The sequence below is a fragment of the Lampris incognitus genome, chromosome 15 (assembly GCF_029633865.1).
Source record: "Lampris incognitus isolate fLamInc1 chromosome 15, fLamInc1.hap2, whole genome shotgun sequence".
Lineage (NCBI taxonomy): Eukaryota > Metazoa > Chordata > Actinopteri > Lampriformes > Lampridae > Lampris > Lampris incognitus.
This window is the reverse complement of record NC_079225.1, coordinates 24,043,863-24,070,689: the sequence shown is the minus strand read 5'-3', so window position 1 is coordinate 24,070,689 and position 26,827 is coordinate 24,043,863. Positions and strand designations below refer to the sequence as shown.

The following is a 26,827-nucleotide window of genomic DNA, read 5'->3' as shown; positions in this document are numbered from 1 at the left end:
CCAGAGACGGGGCCTTTGGAATCAGGTCTCCATGACTCTGGAATGACCTGCTGGAGGAGTTAAGGTACGCTAGCTCTGTTTCTTCTTTTAAATCTCTCTTAAAGACACACTTTTTTAGAATTGCTTTCTCTTGAATCTGCTTTTCTTCTATTTTTACTTTACTTGTTTTATTGTGTTAGCAACTCATACCTTGTCATTTGTCACTTTTACTGCTTCAATTCTACTTTTATTCACTTTAACTTGTCTTTAAAAGTTGCTATAGGAATAGATATTATTATTATTATTATTACTTCTTGAAATAATCTTTCCTAGTCAGTTATTGATTGATTAAAATAAACTTGGAGCAGAAACTGCCGTATTCCCAAAGCAGTTTCAAGTTCCAGTTTATTCGTCACATACACAATCTCAAGACAATGGCAGTGAAATGTCCCCCCCCACACACACACACATCAATCAAGCAATCAAGTTGCATTTTATATAGCGCTTTTCTAGTTGCAACAGCCACTCAAAGTGCTTTACAATTAATTCACCAATGACACCATAGCTTATCCCATTAAAAGATCAATGGAAATCCTTTACACACACCATTTGTGTGAGAATATACATGCTAAAAAAAGTTTACGACAAGGTAGGCATTTAAAACGTAAAAAATGTAGTAAAATAATATAAACAATAACAATAACACAAAATGGTGCATAGCAATACAAACAATAACAAGATTGTGGACGACAGGAGACTTTTTTTGGATAAACTCATGTTTACGGCATATTATGCTAATACGTGTGTCAAAGGGATATATTGATACATTCAGATCAGACTACCTTCATATGAAACATGAAATCCCCTTCATGATTCTCCTCTGACTCCATGTCTCATCACGCTGGATGTGATGTGTAAGCGCTGCAACTACAACCAACCACACTGGGCGAGGAAAAATACAGCTATTAGTCATCTCAGAAACCTCCAAAATGCAGCTATCACATGCAAATCTGATATTACTCCTAGACTCGCATGGCCCACAATCCACCACAAACCTACACTTTACTTGTTTTGTGGCTCAAGGAAACCCTAACACATGCCCACTTTCACTGTCACACCCCCACTACACACACACACACACACACACACACACACACACACACACACACACACACACACACACACACACACACTGATGAGCCAAAACATTATGACCACTCACAGGTGAGCCGAATAATGGTGATCATCGCCAAACAAGGGCACATGTCAATGTCTGGGTAGATTAGATGGTAAGATAACAATCAGCTCTTGTAGTCAACGTGTTGGATGCAGGAGAAATGGGCAGAAGTAAAGACCTGAGTGACTTTGACAAGGGTCAAGTTTTTATGGTCAGACGACTGGGTCAGAGCATCTCTGAAACAGCAAGGCTTGTGGGATGCTCCCGGTCAGCAGTGGTGAGTACCTACTGACAGTGGTCCGAGGAGGGACAAACCACAAACCGGCGACAGGGTGTTGGGCACCCAAGGCTCACTGATGCACAAGGGCAATGAAGCATATCCCGTCTTGTCCAAACTGACAGAAGGTCTACTGTAGCACAAGTCACAGTACATTTAAATATTGGTTACGGGAGGACTGTGTCCTAACACAGTGCATCGCACCCTGCTGCATATGGGGCTGGGTAGCTGCAGAGCAGTTAGTGCCCATGATGACCCCTGTCCACTGTCGAGAGTGCCTACAATGGGCATGCGAGCATCAGAACTGGACCTTGGATTAGTGGAAGAAGGTTGTCTGGTCTGATGAGTCCCGTTTTCTTTTAGATTATGTGGATGGCCAGGTCCATGTGCGTCGTTTACCTGGGGAAGTGATGGCACCAGGATGCACTGTGGGAAGACGACAAGCTGGTAGAGGAGGTGTGATGCTCTGGGCAATGCTCTGCTGGGAAACTCTGGGTCCGGCTATTCATGTGGATGTCAATTTGACATGTGCCACTAACCTAAACATCATTGCAGACCAGGTATACCCCTTCATGGTAATGGTATTCCTTGATGGCAGTGGCCTCTTTCAAAAGGATAATGTGCCCTGCCACACTGCACACATTGTTCAGGAATGGTTAGAGGAAAATGATTGTGTTCAAGGTGTTGCTCTGGCCTCCAAATTCTCCAGATCTCAATCCAACTGAGCATCTGTGGGATGTGCTGGACTGAAAAGTCTGATCCAGGGAGGCCCCACCTCACAAATTACAGGATTTGAAGAATCTGATGCAAATGTTTTGGTGCCAGATACCACAGGACACCTTCAGGGGTCTTATAGAGTCCATGCCTTGGTGGGTCGGCGCTGTTTTGCCAGCACAGAGAGAACCAACAGCATATTAGGCACATGGTCATAATGTTTTGGCTCATCAGTGTATGAACATACACACATGCATACATATGTTGGAGCAGTAAGAGGAAGTGTAGGCCTATACATCATTGATGTGTCTGCTCTCTGTGTAATCTGGGCTTTCAGGTGCCGTATCCTGTTCCTGTGAGAGGAGGGGGTCCCACACAGAACTGGAGCTGACGCTTCATTTTAAAAAAAAAAAGTTTATTGGCATTTACAATTTTACTATAAACAAGTCACATATTGAATAATTTAACACAATAAACCCCCCACCCCCCTTCAGACATTCCCAGATCCTCAAGGAGAAATACAGATTACAGATTAAAGAAATAATGAAATTACATACAACCAAATCAAAGAAGAAAAAAAAACAAAAACACAAAGTTCAAGAAAAATAAATGATCAGCATGGTTCACCTATACACAAAACAAAATCTCTCGGTTTAGAGTCTATACTAGTTGGGCCGTTTCTGACTTGAGTCAAGAGGCATCCTGGTCTGTTATACTGGTTAAAGGGACACTTCATTTTGATTTTGTGCAACAGATGTGTAACACAATGCCTTTAGACTAATATCGGGGTAAATATACACACCATCGGGCTGAAGGGTAATTGTGAAAGAGCTTGCTGCAGGTATCAAAACCAGAGGTCAGCAATGCAATAAGAGTTAATTAAAAACGTAAACAGGATTTTGACCTAATACCTCATTACTATTATAAAATGAAGAGACATTGCTGAGCTCCTAATCAGTATTTTAGGAGTGTACGATTGTACATTTGCAGGATGTGTGTGTGTGTGTGTGTGTGTGTGTGTGTGTGTGTGTGTGTGTGTGTGTGTGTGCGTGCGCGCGACTACACACTCTCTTGTGTGTGAGCTACTCCATGGCCGCAGCCCAAGAGTATCCTGTCAACAGGAACTACTGTGCTAGATATGCACCCGTCCCTGGCCACAGAAGGGAACTGATTTGTGGCAGTGTTGTTTGCACTCAGTGATTATCTCCCTTCTCACCCACATTTGCTCAGAAATGTGTAAAATCTCACCTGGACACCAAGAAGTTTGGGGAAGGAAGGTGTTAGGACAAGAAGTTTGATTTGGTGAGATGACAGCCCTGCTGTATCATCATTCGGCATCCATTAAAAGCCTTTGCAGCCATCTCCTTAAGGGAACTTGTGCTGGAATCGGTACTTTGACGCAAACCTGGGGTTTACATAAGGAGTGTCAGGTTTTTTTTTGTGTGTTCAAAGTTGTGAGGCAATGCGGAGTTGCCTCTTGGGTTTGGCAACCCAACGTCAGAGCGGTTTTGCAGTAAACACTGCAGAACAGGTTGGGTTAGGGTTAGGGTTAGAGCAGGAAAAAGGGTCTGTGCAGGAAGAACCTCAGGTGAGGTCTACCTTTACACACCTGACGTCTCTGTGTCACCAGGAGTGGACTGGGGGGGGTCTAAAGATAGCAAGGGGGCTTTCTCCAGCACTTTGAATAAAACATTGCCGCTTTGTTGCGGGTCGAACCTTCATCCTACTGAATCCACTATCATGCAGAAATCCCCCCCCCTCTTTTTTTTCTAATGAGGGAAACACAAAACCAATTTCCCCACGAGCTGAGTGGCGCATGACGAGCCGGAGCGTCTCCATAGCTTCCAAAATGAAACGGAGTTACACATCTCACTGTTGGAAGTGATGTTTTGTTGTGCCAAAGCGTTTTTAGTGGCTAATGGTGTTGAAATGTTGCCCTCTCCCTCTTCCTTTTTTCACGGGGCTCAAGTTGCAATCGAGGAGGAGCTGAGAGTCCTCCGGGGCTTCTCCTGGAAGCTGCTCCTCAAATATAAAGCGCTCCCCCCATCCAGCAGGAAAGAGTGAATCACGACTCCCTGCGTGAGCATCGCACCCCATGTCTAACCCACAGTGACAGCAGCTCCTCCACTTCACCGCGTGTAGCCTGCCAAACCACGGGATTTCTCTTCTTTTTTTCCTTTCTTTTTATTCTTCTTTCTATCATCACTTCATCCAGAGCTGCGTTTTTCGTTTTGACATCGCTCGTCATTACAGCGCGTCCAGAGAGGGATCCAATTAGAGACAACCAACTTGTTCGCGAAGGAGAAGTGAGAAGGCGCATCCTGAAGTTGGGAGGAGAGCGAGAGCGCGAGAGAGAGAGAGAGAGAGAGAGGGGGGGGGAGAGAGACAGTGAGAGATACAGAAAGAGGGGAGCGAGAGAGAGCGCGCAGACCGATGGCCGCCCTGATCAGCGCGTACTCGTCGTGGCCGGAGTCCTTCGAGTGCTCCGCGGGAGGTGGGGACGTGCCCGACGGCCACGGCTCCCACAGCAGGACACCTGTGGACAAGGCGTCGGAGCCGCGCATCCGGCGGCCCATGAACGCCTTCATGGTGTGGGCCAAGGACGAGCGCAAGCGGCTGGCCGTCCAGAACCCCGACCTGCACAACGCCGAGCTCAGCAAGATGTTGGGTGAGAGAACAGTTACACAGTCAACACGTCGCGGGTCGATGAATACGAAGTCGTTGTTGTTGTTGTTATTATCGCGATTATCATTATGGCTAATATCTTTTTCTTATTGTTATTAGGCTACTATTAAAAACAAAATCAAACGCCGGCATCCCCCCCCCAGAGGCCTTGGCTGAGCCCCAAAACTGTTTTTGTATTTTTTCTTAAATTACACCCTAAATAGTACTTTTAAAAAAACTTTAAAAATATATATTTATATAAATTGCACCAAACTGCGGCAGATCTACGAAATTAAAATCCCATCGCGTAACATGCCGCTACAATAACGCGAAAATAACGTGCCCCCCCCCCAAAGTTTCATTTTTATTTGGTCAGTCATATTTGGTTTATTCGACCACACAAATTATCTAATATTTCTAAAAAAAAAAAAAAAAATAATAGTGCAGATTTGTTTTAATATTAGGATTATCATGATGAATCCCCACGAAATATTAAATAATCAGTAGCCTGAATTTCATTTAAATCGTATAGTATAACATTTATTACACACGAAAAAAAAAGAAGATAGAAATGTGTCGTCGGGCCAAAAAAACAAAAAACAAACAAACAAACAAAAAGATTTGGATTAAGGTTCAAATTGGCGGCGTCGCGCGACGTTTTTGCCAGTTCGAGATTAGCGGCGCGTGCAGAGATTAGGCAGGGAAGTGCGTCCTATTCTGCACTCAGGTATTGTTGTTGTTATTGTTTGTAACCTTTCCTGGCTGGCGCTATAAAATGGGTGCCTGGAGGAAACCTCTCTACTGATATTTCATTTCTAACTTCCGCTAAAATAAAATCGCACTAAAATATAGTCATAACTAAATTGATGCCTCCCCCTAATATTTAAATTCCCCCTCTTTTTGTGCCTTTTTGTGTAGTTGATTCGCGTAGGCTTACAGAATGTTTTGTAACTTCGTTATAGTTCAATCATATTAATTAGATGCAACTGAATGGGTTGACAAATAATGATGTATTAACTCCCAACAAATATCAGAAATAATAAAACTTTTAGATAATGGTTATTAACCCCCCCCCATGTTCCGAGCAAGAAATTTCTCCGAGTTGTTTAAGTGGGATGACACGCACTCAATCCTTTCAACACAGTGTATAGACATCAAGGAAAGAACATATATGATGACAAAATAAACACAAATCTGAGGTGTCTCGCCTAGGATTTAAACTCTTCTCTTTAAGTTTAAATTCTCCCATCTCCTGTTTATGCAGGCAAGTCATGGAAGGCCCTGACTCCCCCTCAGAAGAGGCCCTATGTAGAGGAAGCTGAGAGACTTCGGGTGCAGCACATGCAGGACTACCCCAACTACAAATACCGGCCTCGCCGGAAGAAGCAGCTGAAGCGTATCTGCAAGCGTGTGGACCCCGGTTTCCTCCTGAGCGGGATGGGTCCTGATCAGAATGCTCTCCCTGACCACCGTGCCCTCTGTCACCCACTTGAAAAGGACGAGGGCAGCCCTAACAATGTCAGCGGTGGGTTCTCCACCTCCAGCCCTGCCCTGCCTAGCGTCAGATCCTTCAGAGACCCCGCCAGCTCCAGCAGCAGCTTTGACACGTACCCTTATGGTCTGCCTACTCCTCCTGAGATGTCCCCCTTAGATGCCATGGACCATGAGCACGTGACCTCCACTTATTACTCAACGTCTGGTGGTACCCCTGCCTCCTGCACCTCCTCGGTCTCCTGTCAAGATGAGCACCGTCCAACTCAGACGCACATGGGGAGCCCACCCCCGTACCACGCTGACTACACCCAGACGCAGCTCCACTGTGGGGCCGCACACCTGGGCCACATCTCCCACATGTCCCAAACAGGCGGCGGCGGTGGACTGATCTCTGGTCCACCGTTGCCCTACTACAGCACCTCATCTTTCTCCCAGGTTCACCATGGGCTCCATCAGGGTCATCTGGGTCAACTGTCCCCCCCACCAGAAACACAGGGTCACCTGGAGACCCTGGACCAACTGAGTCAAGCTGAGCTTCTGGGTGAGGTGGACCGCAACGAGTTTGACCAGTATCTAAACTCCACCGGGACCGGGTTCCACCCTGAGCAAGGTGGGAGCATGACTGTTGCAGGACACATCCAGGTGGCAACGGCTGCCTCTGCTTCCACCACCACTTGTCCCAGTAGCACCACGGAAACCAGCCTCATCTCCGTGCTCGCGGACGCCACGGCAGCCTACTACAACAACTATGGCATCTCGTAAGCTGTTCCCCTACGTAGGTAACGGCACCCAATACACCTGTGACTGACCGACCAGAGACAACAAAGGGTTGGGTCAAGTTGTGTTTGGGATGAAGTTGCTCTTGAGTGCTGACCGGGGAAACATCTCTTTTACTCCCTTTTGTAGCCTTTACACCTTTACTGTAAACAGGGAAACTTTAGCATTGACTCCCCCGATTGGCACGTTCATGTGCAAATTCATCCTCCAGCAATCAAAACCTGATCCAGTTACAGAGCAATATGATTGTTTGGCGCCAAGGGAAGAACAAATGGGATTTGGAGGAGTAAAAAGAGAGGGATATGGACACCTCAGGGATGCACACACAGAACACTATATATATATAGTATGTCACCTCCAAATGAAGTTTCCAAACCAGAACAATTGCATGGACTCAACGTCCACTTGTAAATGTCTTTGCTCATCGTTGCCACTGAGGCATGTACAGATGCTCCCGAGAAGCTAATTTAAGTATTTTGATGTCTCGCATTATGCCAATTGTAATGCTATTATCGATTCTTCCCATTTTGAATGTTTGTATTCTTTGTTCCTGCTCTCATTCGGTGGGAGTCTTACCTCAGTAGTTTGTAATTAAATGAGGATTAGCCGGACACTTCTTATGCAAGTCTCCCCAGCAAAAATGGTGTATAATGAAGAAAAAAAAGGGCATCTATACTTCTTCTCAAGTACTTAATAATATATAATCATAACCTTTACGATGAAAATAATAATAACTATCTAATTGTATGCTGATTTAGGTTTGTGAGAGACAATTAATTTAAAATAAAGTTCCACTTTTATAATTGATGTGATTGCCACTTTGAGAAGGCGTCCCTGCAGGCGCCGGCCGACCACATGTTACACGCCACAGAATAAAAATCCTCTCTCTATCATTTCATTATTATACCTGTGTTGCAGTGTTCTTAATTTATACACTTGTCAGCATTGTGCAGTAACAGATGAAGGCGAAATTTCCCCCAGTTTTACATGTGCTCGTACCTTGAAACTAATCAGTACAATCATTATCAAATTTCATGAATAAAGATGAAAACAAGAGGACGTCTCCTGGGTAATAGTTATTAAAGGGCATGCATTTGTAATATGTAAGGGGGGGGGGGTTCCGGGTTCGTCTTTCGTTTTGGGTTCCGCCTTGAAAAGTTGCTACCATATTTGACTTGTCCCCCCCCCCCAACTATTTAAATGTGTCACCACTGGCTGTTCTTCTATTTTGCTGTCTTGTCACCCTCATTACAGCTCGTGGCCCTTATTGACACCCACTCCCTTCTCGTCCTCTCCACCCTCCATCCTCCTTTTTCCATTCCTCTCGTCTCGCTTTCATTTCATCTCGGTTTGGAGGATTAGTGTAAAACAGGCACGGCCATCGCCACCCGCCTCCATCTCAACCGCCCTTTGTTTTCCCGGAGTCTTATTCTGGGTGCCATTCTTAGAGCCCCCCCCCTCCTCCTCCTCACCACCACCCCCATCCCCCAACCCCACCCCACCTCACCCCATGGTCTATCTTGCTGATGCAGACCTTTCGTAATCTGTGCGAAATAAATAAATAAATCCTGGGGTCTCGTTGACTGTTTTACGCGCTCCTCATTTTTCTCCTCTCTCCCCCTCCCCTCCCTTTCTGCTCCTCCCCTCTCACCCCACTCTCTTCTCTTGAATTTTTCTTTTTCGATAAAAGGAATTCAGGGGGCTTTTGACAAATCCTGGAGTCTGGCTGGTCTTCCTGCATTTTTTGGGAACGGTTGAGTCGCTCTTCTTGTAAAGAGGATGTGGCGGAGGAGCGGTGTTTCCTGACTGATAAGGGAAAAGCCTCTCTCCGTCAGGATGTTTGGGCCTGGCTGGGCCTCGCATTAAAGAGCCGGAGAGAGGGAAGGGAACCTGCTGGTCGGCTAGCGGGAGGAAACACTGCCTTGCTGATTAGCATCTTACTTACCCGTCCACCACTTTTTTGGGGGAGGCTTTGACGAACTGACCCCATGTACCTTGACCACCCACACAAACACACACACACACACACACACACACACACACACACACACACACACACACACACACACACACACACACACACAAAATACGCACGAGACAGTAAATACACCGAGAAAACAGACCGAAATAACAACTCTTAGCGACAAGCATATGGATTTCAAATCCGACCCTCCTCATTCTTCACACTCAACTATGAAAGCGTGTTTCAGATCCACCCTCACAACATTACACTTTCTGTGATTAAATTGACCGCAATGACGACATTCATCATATGCCGAGGGGTTGCAGCTGGGCAATGCTGTTCTCATTTCTGCAGGGTTAGATCATTACCCTTTGTGCCTGTAGGCTTCCATAACTCTGTGGAGGGTCTGTGTGAGTGCGGCCATATTTCGGATGTTGGGGCCAGACGCTTGGTGAGCCCCAGGCATGAAGGCTAAGGAAGGGCCCTTCGATAAAGCATCAGCCCCAGAGTCATGAAGGTCAGGTCAGGGTCCTACAGCAGACTCCCATGGTAAAGACTCCCTGCCATGTCTCAACAATCACCCCCACCACCCGCAGGAAGGGCATTGTCACACGGACAAGGACAAAAACTCCACCGTCGACAAAGCATCCATACTTAAGATTCAGAGAAGTGCACACCGGGATACTAGTCACTGAGGTATCACACAATAGTTTGCATTCTTGAGACATACAATACCACACAAAGCTGCAACCGGATTGTTTCCCCCCCATATCTTCCTAATGCTTTGCTTTTATTACTGTATTGTGTTTGCAAAAAACCTTGAGAAGCACTTTCACATGGCAGTAGAAAAGAAGAGGCTAGGATAAAAGAATATTGCAAGTTAATCACTCCTCTCATGAAAGCAAGCCAAATCATTTAAGTGTCAGGCTAAGATATCCATCATAACGTATATTCAAATTAATCAACAAATATCCCAAACAAACACTCGACAAGATTTGTTGAGCCTATGGTTTTTACATTTTCAGAAAACGAGGGCAAAACGCTCAACTTTTCAGGCCCGTTCCCTTCCTCCCTGAAAACGGACTCGTCCTTACCCTAACCTTTACCGAGAGTGCTCGGCTAAAAACTGGCACCAGAATTGGCTGCTGTTTCAGCACAAGATGCCATAAATCAACACGAGAGGAAACGAAGGTAGAAAAAAAAACGATGTGTCAACGAACTACCGTGCAATGCCACTGTGCAACGCCGTAAACATCATACTTCATTCAGAGAAAGCCTCATAATCCTCAAGACCCCTCTCTCCAGAAGTTTTCATCATGTCATCTGCATAATATCTCATACTCCGCAAAATTAGCCTAATGCTAAGTCGCAGAATGGTAAGATTTACAGTATTTGTGATTATGAGGACATAAGCTGAACAAACAAACGGGAGACCCCTCTTGTTATTTCTCTCTGATTGCCGGCTGGCCCAGTTCCAGTCTCAGGTCAGGCCTGTGGAATGAGGCTGTCAGGTAGTCTGTTATGTTTCCCGTTTCCCTCTCTGCCGTCATGTCACATCCGTGGGCAAACAAACAACTCAACCGTCCAACTCAACGCCAAGCGTTAAACTAGCAACATGGGGACCAGTGTGTGTGTGTGCATGTGTGTGTGTGTGTGTGTGTGTGTGTGTGTGTGTGTGTGTGTGTGTGTGTGTGTGTGTGTGTGTGTGTGTGTGTGTGTGTGGCTTGCACAGCTGTGTAAAGTATTAGCTGCATGTTGGGCCTGAGGTGAGCAGTGATCGCTTTAAATATTATGTCTTCTGCAGGGGCGAAGGAGGCTGACTGTCTGGTCAGTGCCGTGTTGCATGGACAATGAGAGAGCATCTAATCATGTCACGCTTCGGGGCTGGCAATTTGTGAAATACATGACATGCTTTTCTTATTAACTGTAGGTTGGGAGGAAGTGGCTAATTTGGACTACGTGACTAAGGCAAATCCATGTCCGGTGCGGTAATGGGCCAGGATTGCCCTTTAAAGCTACATAAGAGGACAGGTTAATAAGTTTTAAGCATAATATGCTAGCTATTGTTAATATTTTGGATTATATTGCAACTTAAAGATTAATAGAGAAATGATTCTTCTGACCAAGTTGAGGAAAAGGCTACAGCCTCTTTCTTTTTTTTTCTTTGCAATGCCCAGCAACTTAACACCATTAAAACTTCTCTACCTGTGGGACAAAGGTACACTTACATAAGTAAATACGGAGTGTATTTCCAGTTGGAGTATGTTACAGCAGCATAATAACCTGTTTACAATTTGTACTTGGCCTCAAATCTGGCCAAATGAGGAAAGAGAGAGAGAGAAAACAAACCCCCACATCTCAAAGCAAGGGATTATGGGTGCAGCTATTCTCCATCTCATTGTGGCACAACAACAGGCACAGTGTGCGGTGGCAGGCAGGCGTGTACGTTGCCGGACGAAGAATGGACCAGACTCGGCGAGGGACAAGTGCCATGTGGCAGAGGATGTGCGGGGACACAGATGGGGACCCCTGGAAAACTTGGGGGACTGTATGAGCAGCCAAGGGCCTCCCACCTGTACCTGCGCTATGAATGCTGCAGCTGAGCGGGATCCGGCACCTGTTCTAAGCAGATACAGGCAACCAGCAAAAACATAGAGAGAGTCCAGCAGAAGTCTGCCAGCCCAGGGAAGGAGAAGGCTAGATTTCCATTTACCAATAAGAGTGGCTTGATTACAAAATCAAGTCTGGCAGTGTTGCCCGTGCTCTACTGCAATGTGTGCAAAATGACAAAACAAAGGATTTGGAGGCTTGCTTTGTCCTGAAAGTACCATACCATTTTGGTATTTAATGCGAGCCTATCTCATTCCTTGCAAGAGTTATGTTGGGAAATCTTTAAATTAAAAGACACAAATTATATGCTGGTGGGATGCTAATAAAACGTTGCTAATTTTATGGACAAAATGTTGTACACTGTAAAAAGCAAAGGATATAAACACGTATGAGAGATTTTAGAACACGACTTTTCAACTGAGATTCGTTATTCTCGAGACAAATGATGCAACATTGTAGCGCATGTCCTATTTTTAAAAGCATGGCCTGCATTCAACTTGTTTAAAGTGCATGGCTTGTTGAGCTGGTCTCCGTGTATACTGCAGAGCTATCTAGCTTGTTTTTGAGTGCTGCAGATTCTCCCATGGGTGATGTTACTCTTCACCTCAATGTGGAGGAGGATGTTCCTATTGTGCTTCCTAATTGCAATGTGGTTGTTCCATTTAAGAGATAGAACATCCTCATCTGTTCCCTGTGTGACCTTGTATTATGGGAATAACTTTAACAAGTACGACATATTTTGTATGTTTCAATATAGTGGTAAAATTGCCGAATTTATGACTAAATTACTATGAAATCTCTCTCTCTCTCTATATATATCTATCTATCTATCTATCTATCTATCTATCTATCTATATATATATATACACACACACACACACACACACATACTATATATAGACAGCTGGGCATGAAACAGACTTGTACTGTCTCATAAAGAATTTACTTGAATCACTGGATTATTTTGCTCCTTATTTGTTGAGCACTTTTCCTATTGTCGAGTGTTTGTTTTAACAAAGTTATATATATATATATGTGTGTGTGTGTGTGTGTGTGTGTGTGTGTGTGTGTGAGGAATCAGGAACACTTTATTTGTCATTTCACTTCATGCACTTGCGTACATGAAATGAAACGAAATGCCATTTCCCCCAGCCCACAGCAGTACAACACAAAGTTCACACACACACACACACACACACACACACACACACACACACACACACACACACACACGTGTGTGTATATGTATATATGTATGTGTGTGTGTATGTGTGTATATGTATATATATATATATGTAACCTTGTTAAAAAAACACTTAACGGTAGGGAAAGTGCTCAACAAATAAGGAGCAAAATAATCCAGTCAGTCAAGTGAATTCTTTATGAGACAGTACAAGCCTGTTCCATGCCTTAAGCAACCATCAGCTATTGCTTATGGCATGAAATAGGCTTGTACTGTCTCAGAAAGAATTTACTTGACTCAATGGGTGTATATATATATATCAAGTCAAGCAAGTAGAGCCAAGTAAATTCTTTACGAGACAGTACAAGCCTGTTTCATGCCATAAGCAATCATATATTAAGACTATTGATGGTTTCTGAAAAAAAAACTATATATGTATGTATGTATGTATGTATGTATATATGTGTATATATATATATATATATATATATATATATATATAAGCGCACACACACACACACACACACACACACACACACACACCCATCTGGTGGGCCAAGGTTCACCACAGCAGAGGGATACAGTGTAACTGTCGTGGCTATAATTTCAAGTATGGCTCTACAGCCACAGAAGATGTCAGATGTCAGAAGATCCAAATTAAACCAAAGGCATTCCTGTGAGGTGGTTACAGCCTATGTAAAAAGTTGGCTAATATCGCCAACATCATGTCCAGACGTTCAAGGAGTTTGGAAACTATTAGTCGACTGGACCATCAGCTAATGGCTTTGATCCTGAGTCATCCCTCCTCTTTTCCCTTTTAGTGGGTCTACATATTCCCAACATGGCTCTGGCCACATCATCCTGTGCCACAGAGTTTACTCACTGTGCATCCTGAAAAGCAGACACACTAATGATTCTGATGAGTGATGTTATAAGTTTAGCTAAAAGAGCCCCTTTTAACAGTTACTGTGGAAGGTAGACATAGGAAGCCACCATGCTGCCCAGTGACTGGTTTCCAGATAACCAAATAAAATACAAGTTTCTTATGTTTTAACAAAAGATCAGTCAAACTACAATGATGGACTTTATTTGTTTTTGTTAACTACTTGGCCGGACATGTAATTGCACTCATAGACCAGAGTCTAGACTGTAAAGAAGAGGGGACTGAGCGCTTGACATCAGGGCTTCCAGACTTCCGAGTGACTTGCTGTCTGCAGGCTGACACACTACAACGCGACACCGCCGTTTTCAAATTCATCCACTCAGGGGAGCATTTCTGAAAATACTTTTTTTTTCCTTCAAATGGTCGAAAATGCCAATTTAGTGTGCGGATAGAAAGCAAAAAAGACTTTTTTTTTAAAGATTTAATCATGTTTGTGTGGACATAAATCAACATTATCTACTAAATCCCTCAACAAAACCTTTAAAATACATTTGCTTTTATCCCCCCACTTGTAAATTTTACTTAACCCTCTTTTTCTGCCTTTGTGAAGCTGTTTTTAGTAACGACTTATACTATTTTGATGGTTTTTTTCTTCTTCTAATTTTACCAAGGCAAGTCATTACGAACAAATTCTTCTTTACAATGGTGGCCTTGCAAGCGGCAAGAGCCACTTGAGAGGAAATGGAAAAGGGTCTAAAAAAGGTGAAAAACACAAAATACATCAATAATAATACAGTAAAGTCATAAAACACAGGTGCAGGAAGCACAGGCAGGGAAGCAGCAGCTGACCAGCAAAGACAAGGCATTACTGGCGTTGTTTTCTTTTGTTATGTTGTTGTAGGGGTAAAAAAATACACATCCTTAAAATCAATAGTCCCAGTTCATGCATATATGTCAGTGATTTCCTAAGCATTGGGCTCTAATATTTCCACCCATTGACTTTACTACATGTATTTTGATTCAGCTGACACGTCGTAGGCTACAATAGGCTACCCTCACATGATGAGTATTCCCGACAAATCCGTGACTCAGCATTGGGTTAACAGTAACCTAAAAAGGACTGCATTATTCACAGAGCGAGGAGCTACAGAGGCTCTGAAGAACATAGGGGGGAAAATTGAGGAGGATTTGTTTTTGTTTTTTTATGGGGGGGTATCTCATTTGAACGACTTAATCTCTTCTTTGAGCAACTTGGTATCTCGTTTGAACGACTTCGTATCTCGTTTGAAAAAAATAGTATCTTGTTTGAAAATGGGCAGTTCGTTCCTTAGGGTCACGAGTGAGGGTAGGATGGAGCGGGAGATTGACAGGCGGATTGGTGCAGCATCAGCAGTAATGCGGACGTTGTACCGGACTGTTGTGGTGAAGAAGGAGCTGAGCCGGAAGGCAAAGCTCTCAATTTATCAGTCAGCCTTCGTTCCAACCCTCACCTATTGGTAGTGACCGAAAGGGTGAGATCGCGGATACAAGTGGCTGAAATGAGTTTCCTCCATAGGGTGTCTGGGCTCAGCCTTAGAGATGGGGTGAGGAGCTCGGACATCCGGAGGGAGCTCGGAGCAGAGCCGCTGCTCCCTCGCGTCGAAAGGAGCCAGTTGAGGTGGTTCGGGCATCTGATTAGGATGCCTCCTGGGCGTCTTCCTTTGGAGGTTTACCGGGCATGTCCAACTGGGAGGAGACCCCGGGGTAGACCCAGAACTCGCTGGAGGGATTTATGGCACAGTGTTACGCTAGCTGTGACTGTTCTAGACAGTCTGGCTTGCGTCTAAATCAGGGGTTTTCAAAGTGTAGGGAAAGTGAGCCTCCCCTCAGAGAACATAAAAAACAGCTGCGCCCCCCCAATTATTATTGCTATTATTACTATTATTGTTGTTGCTATAATGTAGGTTCCACTTAGGTGTAAAAACGGGTTTCAACAATAAATGATATATCTTTGAAGATGATCTTTTATTTTTTTAAACATCTTTTCAAAATTTTTTAAACATCTTTATCTTTTAAACATATTTTTAAACATTTTAAACATCTTTTTCAAACATTTTCAAATGTTTTAAACATCTTTTCAAACATCTTTATCTTTATCTTTATGTTTTAAAGTGGGGTTTACCTGCCTTAGCTATGCGCAACACCACTCCGTGTGATGCTTGGGTTGCCTTGGTATTTACAGTGCTAAATGTGTCAATGACTTTCTTCTGTGACCGCCATTCTTTTAGCTTCCTATCAAAAAACTCCTGTGGCTTGGTCACCAAACTTGGGTGTTTCGTATCAATATGACGCCGGAGTTTACACGGTCTCATACTGCCGTTAGTTAGCATCTCTTTGCAGATAGCACACTGCGGCAGTAGGGCGTCATCAGGACCAATCCATGAAAATCCAAACTTTAAATAATCATGGCATACTTACTCCGTTTTCTGCTTGCCCCAGACGCTGTCTCCTTTCTCACTGTAGGTGATGTTACTAAAAATCGATCCATTTTGCTGAAGTTAACTAAATTTAGCTAGATGTTTACGGTTACTTTTTCTTCACGTTTTTTTTCTCACGCTGCGCCTCCCCTGAAGCTCTCTGGCGCCCCCCAGGGGAGGTGCGCCTCACACTTTGAAAACCCCTGGTCTAAATAGTGTAGCGAATTCGGGGGGCAGTCTGGGAGACCATCGCCACAGCCGGGACGCGAACCCGTGTCTCCCACTCCGCAAGCGACAACGTTAACCTTAGTCGACTGGTTAACGTTGCTGCTTGCGGAGTGGGAGACACGGGTTCACGTCCCGGCTGTGGCGATGGTCTCCCAGACTGCCCCCCGAATTCGCTACAATATCATAGTCCAACAGCATCAAGTCGTTCAAATGAGATAACCCCTAAAAAAAATCTCCTCAAACTCCCCCTGTCCTAGAGAGCCACCTTAAGGACGTGACCTAAGTTTGTACGATATGATTTCGTTCACTGTTGTTGAATTAAGTGTTTCCCCTTATATTGACCCACGCTTGCTTACCCGGCTCATTCAAATCCAGTCTAGAACTAATGCTGTTCACTCGCTTCTTTTCTCCATCTTTTCTCGATTCATTCTTTCTCGTTCTCAAATTCAATTCATTCATTGCCTTCATGGCACTGCTATCTTGTGAGTTTTCATATGCCTTCTTTCTAAAATTGGAATAGAAAAACCAAGAATTCACAAGAATCTACAATATTCTTCTTGCAAGTAGTAGTGGTAGTCAAAGCAGTCTGTAATTTCTCAAACATGCCAATCATGTAAGAATAAATTCGGATTTCTAGCCAGAGGACTCATCAAATATTTGATGGCATTATCTCTTTATTTTCCATCTATTTTTGGTCTCCCATTAGCATCATCTAATTGCCAAAACACTGGAAGTGTAAAATTCATGACCACCGTAGAATGATGCAAGTTCCTACACAGGAGAACAACAAATCTTCTTCACAGGTGCTCATTTTGAGATGAAACACGTCATCGGTGACATATGCAGCATTTCCGTTGCCTTGAAGTGCCGTGTTTACCCTCAGACTGTCTGGGTATTCTAATGGGTGCCCTTGACAGTAGGTCGCTATGGCATTATTTCCACGCTCACTCCCACCACCCACCTCGCATAATGTATGGGTGTGATATTCGGGATGTTGTTGATGTCTGAGCTTGAAGGAATCCCTTCCTGCTGGATGCTCAGTCTCATTTCCTTAAAGACTTCACATCAAAAAATGTTGGAAATGACAGATGGAAATGACTCACAGAGTTGTCCCCCGAGTTTAGACACTTCAACTTAAGCACCATGTTGACAGGTACAAAACAGGATATGAGCTATATAGGCCTATGTTTATGACAGATGGTGGAACACTTCAAAGCTGTAATGGTTGAACATTCTGATAAGCAAATAAAGCGCTTGCAGTCACGTATTCACATGGTGCGCCCTCATACTCCATTCAAATGCCATGACAGTCAACTGTACAGGTAAAGAAAAAAGTAAAGTGTAAAATACAATGAAAATACCCATCTAATTCCCTACAAATGTGGGGTTCTACATATTCTACGATGCACCACGTGTATGTACTATATAGGGCTTTACAATAAAAAGGCATAGATGGTAAATGCAATCATGGATACCAAAACTTCACTGTTATACCCTCACTTTTAGGCTCCCCTTGGCACTTTCACTGTGCCACCAGCAAACATGTTCTCAAAAGCAAATCCACATTTTTAAGAGGGTATTGTCCAGCATCAGTAGTTAAACCCTTCTAAGTGTAAGGACCTCTAAAACCTAGGCCCCTAGGATGTAAATAGAGGCCTAGTATAATACTGTTTATTGTAATGCATATGTTATGACATTGTATTGTTTAGCATACTGCTTAGTGTACATACTTTGTGGTACTTCATTTACCAGCATGCTTTGTGTCTTAAGCATTTCCTATGTTCTTATAAGTTTCTAAACATGTGAACTAATGAAATGTATTTGCTCTTTGTATTTTTATTTGAATTTTGTTATCATCCAATGATATTGTGTAAATATCTGGTACAGCCCGTGTACTAGGCCCGCATTTGAGTTCAGGAGTATTGCGATTGGCCCGCGGTCATATGCTTGCTTGTGTGGTTGTTTTTTTTAGTATTACGATTATTTTGGCTATGCTCTATAGCCAGTGTAGCCACTAGCTAGTGTAACCGGTTATTTTCTTGCCCGGTGCGGGATACGATACGGGGTGTACTGAACCACAAGGCGACATCACTAACCGCTCGGCTAAAGGGTCTGACCCATTAGCTAGGGACTGACGTGTCTTCTTAGTAGTTTACAATCGTCACCCTCCCCGGAAGCGCGCCCTCGCGCTTGGTTATTCCCGCGCTACGAAGAGACTTCTGAGGATCTGCACACTTCCGGATCCCACCGCTGCCACCAATGTAACCGGTTATTTTCTTGCCCGGTGCGGGATTCGATACGAGGTGTACTGCACCACAAGGCGATATCACCAACCGCTCGGCTAAAGGGTCAGACCCGTTAGCTAGGGACTAACGTGTCTTATTAGTAGTTTACACTAGCTAAGTGGATTCAGCATCCAGTGCTAATGTGTTAGCCGACTTGAGTTGTGGAGGCTAGCAAGAAGTCATCGGGCTGCGCTGGACTGTGAGCTAACTAGGTGAGCCGCTCTGCTCCATTCCTGGGACCTGTCTGCTGTCCAAAGAGGACTCGCTTGATCTACTCTCCGGTGCTGGGCCCATCGGAGGATCACCATCTTCGCCAGGGTTTTTCTGATCATTGCAACCTGTGGCCATCTTGCGGCTGAGGATGCTTACGGGGAGCCGACACCTGCCAGCTGCTAGGCTAGCACTACGCCTTCCATCCTCTGGACTGCACACAGCCTCCCGGTCGAGGGAGCGATGGGTTGTGTGTAACCTGAAATTGCATTTATACTGACACACACACACACACACTTTTATCTCGTCGCCTGGGCATCGTAGCGGTTGCTGCCTTGCCCTCAGCTCAGAGAGCTGTTTTATGTGCACCAATGGGCCCCAACGGAAAGCGCCGGGTATTTTTGTGTTCTTTTGATACTTTTCGCCCTGTTTATTGTGACCGGTTGTCACACCTTGTATAATTTCAATTAATGTACCGATGTCAATAATCTGTTATCGATTTAAGCATATTGCTATTGTTCATTGGGTGTTAAGCTGTGCGATTCACAGCTAGTGCTACTAACACTGGTCTGTAACGCTACTTAGGCTAAAAGCTACAGCTAGCTTGAACCTAGGTTTCAGGTAGCTCTTTGGGTTTGTTTAATTCTGGGAAGATACACCATTCACTAGCCTTAGGTAAGTGTAGTATTTTGACAGTGGAGGCAAGGCACTACTAAATTGATTATTATATTGGTTAATTATTTCTATTATCATTTATCACTAATATTGTCATTAGTGGCACTAGCCTACTAGTACGCAGGAAGTTCAGCCAGCTCACCATTCCACTGCTGAGAATTCAGGATCCTGTTGCGCCATTGGGTTGTATTGTAACACTTTAGTAACTGGTAGCATTAGCTTTTGTCTTGTTTAAATGTGCTTGGCATTGCCCGCCAGTGAAAAAGGGGTTACATAAGTATGATAAACATGTATTAACTTTAGTTTGGGGAAAACATTGTTGCTGTAAAATAGTACACAGTTTGCATTTTGAAAAGGGAGCTTGTCCAAGGAGTTGGTACTATAGGAAGCTTTAAAATAACATTAATTTGAATAGTTTATGGCTCTCTATGCCAGCTAATGCCATTTGGATTCTGACCAATTTCTGCTTAGTATCAGGATAATAATTCTATAGTGACACAGAGTAACTCAAACTCATTAATGAGAGAGAGAGAGAGAGAGAGAGAGAGAGAGAGAGAGAAAGAAAAGAACATTTTACAGTGATAAACATTTTTACAAATGTACCAGTTTAGGCTCCTCAAATTGTGTCGATTTGCTGTGGCTTTTGTTATTCTGAGCACTGATGTTTTATTCATGGAAATGTTTTTGGTGCATATAGCCAAGCATTTACATTGTGACCTGTGATTTCCACTGGCCTGATGATACATTATAGACTAGAAAAACCATTTCATTGACGTGCCACGTCAATGAAAAAGTGCCAACCCTCTGGAGGTTCAGTATAATTCGAAGCCAAAAGTCATGTTATGATCTAAGAAACACATGAGCTCCGTTTTGGTGCTTCCGGTTTAGGTCTGTAAACGGCACTAGAACAAACGGCCGTTTTCGATTGGTACCCCGTTTCGGTTCGGCTCTGGCCCGTCAGTTTAAACCGGGGGTCTCCAACACGTCGCTCGCGAGCTACCGGTAGCTCGCGGCCCCTTTTCAAGTAGCTCGCCAAAGGGTTAATGAAGGGTTAATTTGTTTTCCCCTTTTTCTCCCAATTTAGTGGCCAATCGTCGCTATTTTAGTTCCAACACCCACCCTCGTACTGCATCTTTCCGGCCGGCAGTCTTGAAGGAGACACCTCGCCACTTCCGTGATAAGGCGACTCCAAGCCGAACCACTGCTTTTTGCGACACACCCAGAGACGCTTTATATGACGAACACAAGCCGACTCCGCCCCCCTCCCGAAGACAGCGCTGCCAATTATTGCTGCTTCATCGAACCCGGCCATAGTCGGATCAGACAAGACCGAGGCGCGTACCCCTGGTCCCCAGCGGGCAACTGCGTCGACACAAAGCCGACCGACGCTTAGACCGCTACACCACCGCGGACTATATATTTGAAAACTTGATGAGTCAAATTTGTTTGGTCACTTGGAAAACCTGCTTACATTTATATCCAGTCAAATTCACAGGTGTCCGGTCCCCTCCTTACACAAAATTATTATTTGCCAATTAGTTGTCAGTCAAACAGTTGCGCTGCTGTCAAGCTTGATGAGTCAGTGGTGATGTGAGACGGACAGCAACCATGACCGCGGCAGCTGCCCATACCAATAAGAGGCTAAAAACATACCATTTTCACGGAGAGTGGGAAACAGTTTTGTTTCACGAATGTGAACGATAAGTGTGTGTCTGATCTGCGGAGCTAGTGTGTCAGTTGGTAAAAGATGTAACGTGGAGCGCCATTTCACCAAAGTCCACAGCAAGTTTTCACGGGCCTTCCCTGCAGGTAGCAGTGTAGGTAAAGGAGCTGAAAACAGCTAGCTGGGCTGCATCGCTGGAGTCGACAGACTCATCATACTGAATTGAAAACCATTTGCACGTGTCCGAGTCCAGCTGTTTTACCACATCCACAGACAGCGCAGACGCTCTCCTTGCCACAGTATTAGCACCAAGTTGTACATCGGCAATAGCAGACAACATTTCTGTCTTACTTTTGTTGTCCCTGAATAACGTGTCAGCCACCGCAGTCATAGCCTCCTTTACAATCCCGCCATCGGTGAAGGGCTTTCTGTGCTTGGTTAAGACGAAGACGTGCGCCACTTTAAACGAAGCCTCCGTTGCTGCTCTGGCCTTCTTCGTTGGTCTTGTGAACAGAGACTGTTGTCTTTGAAGCGTAGTTTTCATTCGGATGGTGTTTGATGACTTTTCCACCAAAGAAGAGTTTTTGACCTTACTTCCACTGAAAACCACAACCAGGGGAGTTGATATTTACCATGCAGTGAAGGAATACTTTGTAGAACAAAAGATCCCTATTGAAAAGCTGGTGTCTGTAACAACTGATGGAGCCCCTGCTATGACAGGTCGTCACTCGGGATTTATTGCGCACTGCAAAGCGGACCCGGACTTTCCAAAGTTTCTGAACTATCACTGCATCATTCACCAGCAGGCTATATGCGCAAAAGTTATGGAATTTGACCGTGTGACGGCGCCTGTTGTTAAGATCATCAACTCCATTCGAGCAAAGGCTAAGCAACACCGGAGCTTCAAGCTGTTGCTGGAGGAATGCTCTGCGGAGTATGGGGATCTCCTCCTCCACACTGAAGTCAGATGGCTAAGTCGGGGTAAGATACTACAGCGCTTTCTTTCCTTGCTGGGTGAAATCAAGGCATTTATGGAAACGAGGGAGGAGGATACCACCCTATTATCTGATGCAGAGTGGCTACTTGATCTTGCTTTCCTGACAGATGTAACTGAGAAAATTAATGACCTGAACCTACAGTTACAAGGCAAAGATAAAAACATATCTGATATGATCAGTGCTGTCAGTGCGTTCAGTGCAAAACTGTCACTGTACATTCAGCAAGTGAAAAACAAAAGGTTTCAGCACTTCCCCTGTGTCTCAAAGATGTTGGAAAGTCACACAGGTGCAGCCAGCGTTTTAAAGGTTTCCAAGTATTGTGACCTCTTGTCAAGGCTTGGAAAGGAGTTTGCAGACAGATTCAGTGACTTTGAGAAATTTGCGCCCTGTGTGACATTTATGGCCAACCCCTCCATGGATGTGGATATAATTGAAATTTCAGGACAGATTGCTGAACTTTTCTGTGTTGATCCTGTAGAAATGGAAATTGAGGTAATAAACCTTCAAAATAATGTGCAGTTAAAGGCTCAACAGCATTCTCAGCATTTCTGGAGCTTAGTAGAGCCAGATAACTATAAGAATCTTCACCAAGCAGCTCTGAAAATGTCTGCTTTGTTTGGGTCTACACACCTCTGTGAGTCGGCCTTTTCTGACATGAATGTCATGAAATCAAAATTCAGAACAAGACTGACAGATGAACATTTAAAGGACTCCACAAGAGTGAACCTGAGTGGATACACTCCAGCATACATCTCTCTTGTTGACTCCATGCAGTGCCAGTCATCTCACTAACTACAAAAGACTGAATACACATCACACATACAACTGTACATGTGAATACTCTTGTGAAGTGATACAGTGACATGTGGACAGATATAACAAAATGACAAGTGAGTAAGTAATAATATCTGTGTATTTGTAATTGCATTTTGTTTTTACAGCATTCATATTCTAATTTAATAGTGTGAGACAGACTAGAAAGAAATGCAGGCAGAAATACAAAACGCACATGCAGGTGAATTAAATACTTTTTGTGATGTTTTAATACAAAATGTGAGTTGTGGAAACCAACATTTTGTGAATGTTCAGGCAAAACAAGCTTATTCATTTTGTTTGGGTTGAAATAAGCTATGAGAATAAATGTTACAAAACACGAGTAGCTCTTGGCCATTTTCATTTTGTAAAAGTATAGCTCTCAGACGAAAAAAGGTTGGAGACCCCTGGTTTAAACTGTGCGTGTTACAGCCGGACCGGAAGGCTTTCTCTGGGGAATCACCGTTGCCTAATAGGCACATGGTTGTTTTTTTTTTGAGCGCTTGAACTACAAAATTAAACCGGATTGTGTTGTAGCTTTGTAGTTCACATCGAAAAATCTAACAAATATTACACGACTCATCGTGCTTGTAATGATTCATATAACTAAACGTAAGCGTTACGCGTATGTCAGGATGGCCGAGCGGTCTAAGGCGCTACGTTCAGGTCGTAGTCTCCCCTGGAGGCGTGGGTTCGAATCCCACTTCTGACATACACATTTTTCTAAACGTTTATCTACTAACTCTTTTCCATCCATCCATCCATTATCTTAACCGCTTATCCTGCTCTTTCACATCCTAATTCTTTTCCATTGTGCGAAAAGGCGTAGATTGTAATAAACTGCCAAACATGATCAGAGATCATGAGAACGATGGCACGTCGAGGTTATTCTTGGTAGTGACAGCAATCACGTTTTCATATTTACCACAAATCCACTAGGATTTGTACGCTACGGCCGATCAGCGCTCGTATCGCTACCAAGATTTCCCCCAAGAATCGATCTATCAATGTCTCCGAGTGCCCGGACCAATCACGGAATGATGCGGCTGCATCGGTTAATATTTGATTCACCTCAGCGCCTCAGATAACCACTGATTACGATTGCTTCGCCTAACAACATTTCGAAAGAAAGTAATAGCTATTGTCAATACAAATAAATTGGCAAATAAAAATATTTAACAAATAACCTTTGGCTCGCTTAACGACTAGCGTTAACGCTACTGCTCATCACTGTATACAGCAATTTACAGTAAATAAGCTAGGTTGAGACTACTGCTAATGTTACCGGCTCCAGACCTAAGGGGATATCCAGAGCGGCAGCAAATGATACACAGGCTAAATAGCACTGTGGATCTGTGAATCAAAAACAGAGGCACGATGAAAATACGTTGTCACTCAAGTTCGCGCCGGTTTATTTCCGGTCTCAACAGTTAAATGAATTCTCCACATTGTACCATATTCATCAAAAGTAAAATAAATACAAAATAAAACGTGTAACAATTTGTAAAAACAATTTGGCTTTTCTCATCACTCAAACATCAACATAGGCTACTGTCAAAATAGCAATTTCACAAAGACAGAAATAATCAGCCTATTACTGCATCTGAGCCATTTATCTATATCCACCTGCACACCTTTTATCCCATACACAGGCTTTAATACACTATGCGTGGTCTTACGCATGCGCGTACTTCCTAAGACGCAGTACCAGCAACAGGTATGAAATGGCGACAACTGAACAATTATCTGAACAAGTTACTACTTTACGAGGAGCTATTCTGTGGTAACATTAACACGTTTCTTACAACATAAACCCACATCTCCATGTATCACCAAAACATTACTATGAGATGTTTGCAATCTACTATGACAGGATACCACTTTATTGGGCTAACCTAGACTACTAGCTAGCATGGCGTTTGTTACCCTCAGCAAGTCGAGACAAGTATCAACCCAAAACATAACATTCTTATCACATTTGCACTAAAACACTACGGAATACTGTCTTGACTATATCTTTTGTCTAAGACTAAATTGGGGAGTTTATATCTTTTTGCAGTACCTGTGAATCAAAAACAGAGGCACGATGAAAATACGTTGTCACTCAAGTTCGCGCCAGTTTATTTCTGGTCTGAATTAAGGAAGCTATTGACTTGGTGGTGTAAACCCACATTGTATTTCATCTAAGAAATGGGGGGGGGGGGTTATTCTAAACTTTTAATGAAGGCAATTTCTCAATCCTTTACACAAAGTCAATGCAACGTTCATTTGTCTGACGAAATAGCCTGGCCATTGATGATATTAGCGAGCTAAATGAACGTTGTTATAAACAGGTGTCCAGCACCGCGATGTTACAGTACAGTAAAAGTTATGACTTAGTTTTACTGTTTCATTTTATTTTAACTCATCATGTTACATGTTACATAAGTTTATTGTGAATGAATAAATAGCTAAGTTAGCAGACTAAAAGAATCTTTCAAAAGAAGGTGTCCAATCCAGGTCCCATTCCCCTCATCTACTACCCCTTACGTAACTTGACAAATCCTCCATAAACGATGTATAATGGTATAACTGATATCCATCCATCCATTATCCAAACCGCTTATCCTGCTCTCAGGGTTGCGGGGATGCTGGAGCCTATCCCAGCAGTCATTGGGCAGCAGGTGGGGAGACACCCTGGACAGGATGCCAGACCAATCACAGGGCATCTTAACCCACAGGAATATAAAATGGTGACTGGGTTTCAAAATACACTATTAAAGAAATGTTTTAAATCCAAATTTTTGTGTTGACCACTGGCTTTGAAAGGAAATTTGCACTTTCAATACAAAACAGTATGCACCAAGAACTAACTAGTACTACTAATTCATGTCATCACACAAACCTATTATGAATTTCATCTTTATATTATACCATTATACTTTGTATTTACTATACATAGTATACATACCATACATAGTATTTATTGTACTGTTGCACTTTACTATATTTTATGGCTAATACTTGTGATAGCATGAGTCACTCCCTCATACTGCTTATTCTGACTGATTGTGATTCTGGGATGTTATCCAGCATTTTGAGCCTGTTGGAAAAATATACATAGACAGAGCATAATATAAAATGGACATTATAAGGTGATCATGACTGCATATAAGTGGTAGTAAATTAGTATACACAGTAATGTGTTACCAAATGTTTTATTCATCTCATCTTTAACAGCTGTTTTTCTGTTTTCTTTATATTTTCATTTGTTAATCTAGATGGAGCCTTGCTTCAGGAATTGGGCTGATGGCAGCCTAAACCTAACAGACACATTTGAAGCAACAAAGGTGAAGAATTCCAACAAGGGAAACCCATGGATGCAACCCATATCCCCAGAGGGAGTGCTGGACAAGGCCAGAAAAGCTTTAATTCAGCACCATGGAGATCCCACAAACAGAAAACACTTGCTGGGTTTCTTCGAAATCCATTTTGGTTTGTTTCATGGGCAGACATTCAGGTGGGTGGCTTAAAATGCCCTGTGACCCCACAGGAGGCAGCAAAGACTCCCAAGACCATGCCCACAACAAGAGGTGTTTCAGGGAGTATTATTGAGCTTTTTCCTTCTGGCATGCTGGGAAAACTCCCTAGCATGCTGCCACCTCCCAGTACGCTTTAACCGCCCAGTGCTCTGCCACCACCCAGCACTCCTCCGCCACCCAGCATGGTGACTCTACCCAGCAAGGTGACACCACCCTACATGACACCACCCTGTGCTCTGCTGCCAGCCAACAAACTT

The 26,827-nt window shown here is 43.6% G+C and overlaps 1 protein-coding gene and 1 non-coding gene across 2 annotated transcripts; both read left to right on the top strand.

Moving 5' to 3' along the window:
- The first annotated feature begins 4,219 nt into the window (after window positions 1-4,219).
- sox7 (SRY-box transcription factor 7) lies at window positions 4,220-8,138 on the top strand. The gene is made up of 2 exons (XM_056294311.1): window positions 4,220-4,815; window positions 6,076-8,138. The coding sequence occupies exons 1-2, from the start codon at window positions 4,581-4,583 to the stop codon at window positions 7,065-7,067; spliced, it is 1,227 nt and encodes a 408-aa protein (XP_056150286.1). The 5' UTR covers window positions 4,220-4,580; the 3' UTR covers window positions 7,068-8,138.
- Window positions 8,139-23,678: 15,540 nt separating this feature from the next.
- On the top strand, window positions 23,679-23,761 carry trnal-cag (transfer RNA leucine (anticodon CAG)). Its single transcript has one exon. It is a non-coding gene; the product is annotated as a tRNA-Leu (tRNA).
- Window positions 23,762-26,827: the final 3,066 nt, after the last annotated feature.